At 42.2% G+C, this 8,586-nt stretch overlaps 1 protein-coding gene across 1 annotated transcript in view; it reads left to right on the top strand.

Annotated features, from left to right (window-relative positions):
* Positions 1-1,147: 1,147 nt before the first annotated feature.
* CNTNAP5 (contactin associated protein family member 5) overlaps positions 1,148-8,586 on the top strand; it is a 433,878-nt gene continuing 426,439 nt past the window's right edge. Inside the window, exon 1 of the mRNA XM_065413114.1 lies at positions 1,148-1,229. Within this exon, the coding sequence (XP_065269186.1) occupies positions 1,148-1,229 (82 nt within the window). The remainder of the gene's footprint in view (positions 1,230-8,586) is intronic.

Here is an 8,586-nt window from a genome sequence, read left to right as displayed (position 1 = left end):
GAAAAACACCTTGTAAAATGATGATTTCCCCCCCTCCCCGGCACCCAGACACGATAATTGCCACCCTTTGTGCTGCTAACAACTGAGACGCATCAGCCAAGCAGTGAACTCCGTTTTGGCCGGGGATAGCACGTCCAGCCAGGAAGCTGAGATGTCCACCTCGCATCTTCACGTCCCCTAGTCGTTTGTGCACTTGGGGGGTCTCCCCTTGCTTTTAGGGACGGATCCGAGCAGCTACCGCAAACACGAATCTTGCTAACCGGCTTATCACCCCCACCTAGCCACGTGCCTCCGACTGACCCAGCCTGCCTACCCGGGACCCTCGCTCCCTTTCCAACCGGGGCTGTTTACACGGGGTGTCCTAATGAGTTTGGGAAGCGCAGCCCAACACGCAGGCGATGTGAACATAACGGACTCTTCATCGGATCTTGCGGCTGAAGCTTAGGCTAGAGAGAGACACAGAAGGAACAACGTCCCTGCTTCCCCCCCCCCCCCCCTTTTATTATTTCTTTGCACCAGAAATGAGTCCGGCTTTATTTGCACTCTTGGGCAGCTCGCCATTACTCATAATAACCTCGGCTTCCCTCCTCCACCCACACTCCCTTTTCCCTACACATGGAGATTCGCGGGGGAGATGCACTGGATGATTCAAGAGGTGCTTTTCCATGTCCACCTTCTCGGGGGGGAGCGATGATGTTTTCGTTCCTCGCTGGGGTCGCTTAGAAGCTGCGCTAGCGGGAGCAGTCCCCGGAAAAAGGGAGAGAGATCTGCTCCGGGCAGCTGATTTACACGGTGACTGTGATGCTGATCATCAACGCCTGAAGATTGCAAGCAGGGTCCTCCCAGGCAGCGGGAGGTGGGGCGCGCAGCTCCTGTCGCCTATAAGGAGCTGCCCAGCGCCTGGTTTGCTGAGTCTGGATGTGAGCTCTGCAAATGTAGATTTGCACGGGTCCGCCGTTTGCCTGGACCTGCTCCTTTAAGACGATTGCTGTAGGAGGGTCTCTCTCGCTACAGCTTCAGCTGGAGTGTCTGGATGGTGGCTGAAGTCAATGAGCAAAGGGAAGGGGAGCAAACCCAGAGGAGAGCCCGGCTGGCAGTCTGAAATTGGGGATTAGGGAGCCAGACCCCTGCTCGCCCTGTGCAGACAATGGATTCTGCTCCCAAACTCTCCAGTCGTTTGATTTTGCTGCTCTTCAGTCTGTGGCATCTGGGATTAACAGCAACAAATTGTAAGTAGCTACGGGCGTGCCAGAGACCTGTACAAATGAGCTGCTTTATGGGTGTTTTGTTAGGGTGGAGGAAAGCTACCGACTAGGGTCTTGGGCATGACCTCTAGGAAAGTTAGCTAAGCCCCTGGTTTGCTAAATCCGCGTTCTAGTTAAGGAGTTTGTTATCCCTGAAATGCAAAGTTCAAGTAAGATGGAGCGGTTCCTTGCAACAGTCCTGCCTGTCGGGGCTTCAGACTGAAGTGGATGTTGATCATTCTTTGCCTGGTTCCCTGTTTGTTTGCGCTGCTGTTTCACTGTACAAGCGACTGACGATATCGCAGAGATGCCTATAGTGAGCCGCTGTTGGTCTAGGCTTGTAGCTTGGATTTTGCAGTATGTTAAAGGTATTCTCCCTCCCCCCCCCCCTCCGAACTGGAATTAGTCTCTCTTCTTACCTAGCTCATGCCCACAGGACATTAAACGTTTTAACTGTGTTCCGGATATAAATTTTAGGATAGCCAGGCGGCAATATCTCCTGCTAGAGGTCCAGATGTGAAACCCTGTAGACTTCTAAAGTGATATGAATGACACGCTGCATTCTGAAATCAAACCTTCACCCAGCATGAATAGGTGTGAAGGATGAATGCAGAAGACTCTGCAGTCAGTAAGGTGCTATGTTTTTAAATAACACATTTAAACCAAACTTGATCAATGGCTAGTGTCCTAGAGGTTCCTACCCTAGCATCCAAAAATGGGTAGATCTTTCTCTTCCAAGTCTGACTTCTATTGCCTTTTCATCAGATGAGAGAAATCCCGTAAGATCATTTCCCTCAAAGCAACCCCCCCTCCTTCTATTTGTTTTGGCCCTAAGGTTATGCCAGCTGTGTTTGTCACTGCAGACAATGATCCTTGTGAGGCATGGTATGATCTGCTGTGTCACAGTGAAAGGGGAACTTAGGGTTGTCTCTCTTTATTCTTCTAACCCTTGGTGCAGTAATGAATATGCAGGTGGTGAATATGACCTTTTGTGATGCTTAATAATAGTAAAATAAATAGTAGTAAGAGATGGCAGTTATAAACTGAAACAAGAAATGGTGGGAAATGTTAAGACTCTGCATAAAGAAGGATACCTGAGTCTGTCCAGAAGGTATTGAATTGTATTTTTATAAGTTCTTGCTAGTGAAGTGATAGAGGTCAATGTTATGAATTTAAGAAGTCCAGAATCCAAAGATCTATTAATGACTTCAGAAATCAGGTCATGAAATAAGTAGAAGCTGATTAATATCCACACCTCCTGATGTGTTTTTAACCCATTTTGTAAATATAATTGACTCCTGTAATAATGGTGGCTATGGGGGGGGGAGGGTAGAAGAATCTCTCCTAAATGAAATTTTTGCTGTAGTGAGGTTGAATAAAATACTGCCTGAGTTCTGATATCTTTTTGAACACTAGAGGTCACTATTGCCATATAGATTCCATACGTTGGAAGGAGGCAGGCTGAAAAGAGGCATATTTTCACATGTTGACATAGCTGAAGAAAGAGAATAGTTTGATAAACGGGGGAAAAGTAAATTCAATAAACACCATAAATATATTAATAGGAATATTTCCCCCTTCTTCTGTTCAATTGCTTTTAAATGAATAACAAAAACGCTAGGGCGGGGAGAACTTTTTTTTTTTCTTGGACCAATTAAAATATGGTTAATATGTTTTAATAATATTCACAAATACTAACTGGCAGGCGATTTAAGACTCAGGGTTGCCATTAATGATACAGTAATAAAGTTAATTTCTAACATTTAAAAGGAAACTCTGCGTTAATGAGTTTTACTATTTCATGGGTGACAGTTTAATATCGCAGTGCCAATAAACATTTCCCCTGAATACACACTGCTTCCTAAATATTTAGAAGCCAATCTTTTAAAGCCTAATGATCAATGGCTTTATTATACTGCACGGATTTCACTTATTCATTGTTCAATGAATTAGCCTGAAGTAGGCTTTAAGTGCTTTTCCTGGGAGCTAAGCTAAAGAGTCTATGTGAACCTGTAATCGCTATAAGGTACTAGGGGACTTGTAGCAAGATTCTGATTTTGGGGAGTTTGTACACACACAAATCACAATCATTTTATCTGGGATGAAATCTCTTCACCTCTCAAAAAAAAATCTTGGCACTTCTGACTAGATTTTCAGCTGGCATACAAAATTTTAGCTCTATTGACTTCAGTGCAATTAAGCTACTGTACATCATCGGAGGACTTGAAACAATATGTTAAAAACATATAAATGGGTCAAAATGTTCATCTCCGTGTGCCTAGAATTAGGCTCCCTAAATCCACATTTAGATACCCAAAATACCTCCTTTTCAGAGGTGCTGAGCGCTGAAACTTGTAGTGAAGTTGAGGGGAACTGTGAGTAGCCAGTAGCCTCTGAAAACTGGGCAGCTTCCATTTAGGAGCCAAAATATGGATTTAGAAGCCTGGATTAAGGCTTCCACGCTTGAACATTTTGGCCAAGGAACCAGATTCTGATCTTATTTACCCTGGGTAATTCCACGGACTTCAATGGAGTCGCTCCTGATTTACACTAGTATAAACAAGAACAGACCTGAGAGCCCAACGTTTTTAGCAGACAAGAACTGTGTTTGGAGTAGGGAAAAATCAACTCTGATACCGAGTTCTATTAATACCAAATATAGCAGTAATGTAGGTTTTGTATTCTTAACGTGAGAGACTGCTAAATTTTTATATTCTGTATTTTTGCATATACTTCTGCCTTCAACTGTCGTGGTTTTTTTTTTTTTTTTTTTTTTATGAGAGGTCTTGCAATTGGGTGAGTTAATTACCTCACATCTCTGAATTTTTGTCTCATGATCCCACTTCTGCTATATTTTTGTAACTAAACAAAGAACCGCTAAAGAATCTGCTTTGAAATGAAGCTGTGGGCCAGGGGTCAGTAGACGTCATTAGAGAGGTTAGAATTACCTAATGCTACTAAAAATCCATAAATTCTTCAACCTTGCTTCATTGAAGTGCTTTATTACATTAAATAACTACAGTAGCAACATGATTTCTCCCTGAGATATTAATTACCAGAAAATAGATACAAACAAATTGAAAGCCATGTTGCATACATAGTCTTGTGACATTTTAATTTCTACATTCATCAGCTGGCAGGAAAAAATTGCATAAAATAGATTAAATCTTCTTGAACAAAAAAAAAAAAAATTGCATGTTTTGAGATGCTGGTTGGTGGCTAAATTATTCCTAAATCGTCTCTGATTGGATACAGCCTATTTATAGTATGCACAAAAAGTAATAACACAACATAGGGAAGAGAGAGCATGTGTGTACATACATATGTATATATAAAATGCTAATTTTCCCCATCTCAGGAGAAGTGGAGCTAACTTGTAGCATGGGCATTGGACAGCTCCTTCATTTACTCTGAAACACTGACGAGTAAAGCACTGAAAACTAAAGCTATGAAGAGAATACTGACCGCTACAATATACAGGCTGTGTCTGCCTCTTCAGAGTTAAAATATTGCACATTCTATTATTTTTTATAATCTCCCCCTTCTGAAGTGTAAATTTTTACTTGACTGCCATCTCTCACATGGGCAAGAAATCTGGGAAGTTAAGAATCTCTCTTAGAGGGGAGGCATCTCCCAAGTCCCATGGGAAAAAAAAGTTATTCTTTAAGTAATTAATGCCATGTTTCCATTACAATCTCTTCCCCGCCCCTGTACACACAGACTCAACAGAGCCAATCCACTAGCATCTAGGGCCTGATTCTGAGAAATTCCACTGAAATCCCATTTGCAACACCCAATCAAAGCTGTGGATGTTCAGCATCAAGCCTTTTAAATTCCCTCCTATGGAACAGATCCTGCTCCTGGGGAAGTCAATGATAAAACTCTCATTGACTGCAGTGGTGCAGGATCAGGTTTTATATGAGGAGATTATAGCTTTACGTCTCTTTTTGTTTTGTTCAATGAAATACTTATTGTGGCTCATGGCCAGGCAAAGAGTTGAATGAAGCATGAAAGATGGTCATAGAAACAGACGTGACAGACCAAGTAGGATTTATTGGACAAAGGAATCTTTTAGGCAAAAAACACGATGGGTCTGACTCCAATCTCAGTTTGCACTGCCCTGAATCAAGAGGAACTACGTTGAAGTCAATGGAGATGGACAGATTTAAATGTGATAAAGTCAGTAGCGACTCCAGCTCTGGCTATTTCGAACCCTGGGGGTTAGTCAGGATTTACACTAGTTTAAATGAGAAAATGGTGCCTGTTGGTCAACAGTGAGAAAAGCAGCAGGTTTGCCATAGGCTAATTGATTTTCATGGGACTATAAAGAAGACCCATTGGGTAGATCACTGATGCTCAAAATGTGGTCTACGGAATACTTGCTGGTAGGCTATGCAGAGTGGGATGATCCCCTGGTATTAGCTCTTCCTCTTTGTCTTCAGTTCCTAAATGGCCATTAAAAGAAGCTAAAATTCATTAATACTTTACTTTTGTCTGTAAGGAATTGATATAGTTACTGTAGAGATGTGTGACTATAAGTGAGGGGGGAATCACACGATCACTAATGCAAGGGCTTCTGGGTATCTCTCTCAAAATGTGGCCCATGCAATGCCAAAGCCCTCCAGACACCCTGATTATCAACACCTAGTATCATGTACATTGCATTATTATCTTTACTTAGTTCTGCTGAGCCAGAGCCAGTGAGTTCAACGGGAGTCTTTCCATTGACTGCAATGGGCTTTGGATCATGCTCCCAGCAAGCAGATGGCATTATCAACTCACAGGGCAATTAGTATCTCTATCAAACAAGGGAACTGACTGCAGTTTTGTTTATGATGAAAGCACAGCAAAGTCTTTCATGCAATTAACAGCAAGAGGAAATTGTTTTCAAATGGATTCTAGGGTAACATGAAACATGTGATTTCATACTATGGGAAATATTGCGATTCTGGGTATAACAACACTTTTAACACACACTTTCCAAGAATGTTGCAAGTGTCTGTTAATTTTAGCTCACAGATCAGTGGTGTTTTATTACCATTTTATAGGTGGGGAACTGAGGCACAGAGGGTGACGTAGCAAGTTAGAATGAGAAATTAAGCCCAACTAAGGTGTACAAAAGTGGAAGGGTGCAACCGTGGCTGGGTACAATGGAATGAGTGCAGGGGCTGCTTCCTTTCATTCCCCTTGTCAGTAAAGTGTCTTAAAGGTACAGTTTTTTCAGCCTTTTCTCAGGCAAACTCCCATTTAAGGCAAAGGATAGAGTGGAGCCCAACAGGATCTGGCCCTGTGTAACTAAGTCTGAAATTCATTTAGTTCCTGGAGACTTTAGCTGGATCAGTAGGTGAAACAGAAGGCATCATTGCAGTTATAAGCATGTCTGCCCAGTGTCAGAGAAACAAGAGAATTTGTCTACACAGTGCTGGTTTGATGTCACTGATAATGAACTTCTTTGCGTTCATTTTGTCTCTGCATTGTCTAATTGCTCTGTGCAGATTTGTGCTGCTTGATAATGTCATCTGATCACTGGATCAGTGGAAGTGATGGAATTTTAAGTGATGACAACATTGCAATATAGAATTCTGAGAAGGAAGTGGATGCCAAAATACATCAGTATCTTATTTTTAACTAGCAACCCTGTTAGCAATGTGTGGTTTAAAACAAAACAAAAATACCCAAACCCTAGAATTCAGTAGCAGAATAAGAAAATTGCCCTGACAGCTGTTCAGTAGGCGTCTCAATATTTGCTGCAAAAATATAGGAAAGTAATTTATTAAAAGAGAAGGCATGTAGCCATTTGAATTTTGTATGTGTCATGAGGGACCTTGTCTGGTCTTTTCACCGGAAAGATGGAAAAAAATCATCTTGGCTCTAAATGTTGCCTCTGCAAAATGCTACCTGCTTTTCTATAGCACTGCAAATCTACTGTAGAGCATCACAGAATTTGGAAAATACTGGCAGAAGCTCATGTTCAGAGACTGCCAGCACAGCATTTTGTTAAGACAATATAAAATCCGTCACAAACTCTACTTCCAGAAACTTCTCTTAAGATGTATTCGAGTGGTGGGTGCCATATATTAATAGAGATGAATTAATAGTGCCTAAATAAATGAACTATAGATCAAAAGTCTGAGTAGCTTATTCTCAATGGATGATCTGAACGTCTTATACTGCAAGTAATGTGTGGACCTTTGAGTGAGATGGAACTGTTCTAACAGTGGCTCGCAAACTTTTTTTACTGGTGACCCCTTTCACACAGCAAGCCTCTGAGTGTGACCCCCCCCCCTTATAGATTAAAAACACTTTTTAAAATATATTTAACACCATTATAAATGCTGGAGGCAAAGCGGGGTTTGGGGTGGAGGTTGACAGCTTGCGACCCCCCCATGTAATAACCTCGTGACCCCCTGAGGGGTCCCGACCCCCAGTTTGAGAACCCTTGAACTAATTTCAGTTTCTCCTGTTGTGCCTGGTGTTCCTCCCTGGTGAATTCAGACAAAATTGGTGCTCTACTCCTGAGAGACTCCAGTGTAACTACTGAGTGGTGAATCTCTTAGCTGACGAATGGCCAAAAGATGGCAACCCAGGAAATGTGATCTAGTTATTACAGCAGCGGACTGGAAGTTAGTCTGCCACTTATCCAGTGTGTGACCTTGACAAGTCACTTAGCCTCTCTGTGACACTTTCTCCAGTTCAAAAATGGAGGCTTCTCTCTTCCACCCTCCTTGCTCCCATGAGGTCGGTGAGTTGTGTTAGGAGACTGAACACTGATCTGTGTGAAGTGCCTGGAAATCCTGTGATGATAGATAGGAGGAAGAGTTCGGTCCAGTTCTATTTAGGGATTTCTCCAGAATGCAGCATTTAGACGGACAAACCAGGACTGGGTTTTCAGGATTGAATTCAGATGCCACAGCGGCATGTTCATGAAATTTCTGCCATCTTGTCTCTAAACTCCGCTGGGTGTGGAAAACGGATGCTGTCTGATTTCTTTTTGGCACCAGGACAAAGGCATGGGTTGATGATAAATGACATGAAACTCATTGGCTGGTGGAGTTTTTCCTTTAGAGATTTTTGTTTGTTGGAGCTCTCAGCTCACTGAAGGGAACACAGTATGGACTGGATTTAAAGAAGCTGTTTATATGGATCCCAGCGGAGAGAAACAGCTGAGTTTGTCATAGCTCTGTTAGGAATCTCTTATAATTCATAGCTTCGTAGTTAGTAGTTTTTTGTTGTTTTTTTTTTGTCCTTTCTCCAGTCTGCCTCCGTTTCTAGACTGACAGAAAGCTTCCCTTGACCTCAAAGCAAATCATTGTTAATGGCTCATACACTAATCAATTCACAT

Source organism: Emys orbicularis, chromosome 11 (genome assembly GCF_028017835.1).
Source record: "Emys orbicularis isolate rEmyOrb1 chromosome 11, rEmyOrb1.hap1, whole genome shotgun sequence".
NCBI lineage: Eukaryota > Metazoa > Chordata > Testudines > Emydidae > Emys > Emys orbicularis.
The sequence above is the reverse complement of the archived record's forward strand: the minus strand, read 5'-3'. Positions and strand labels throughout refer to the sequence as shown.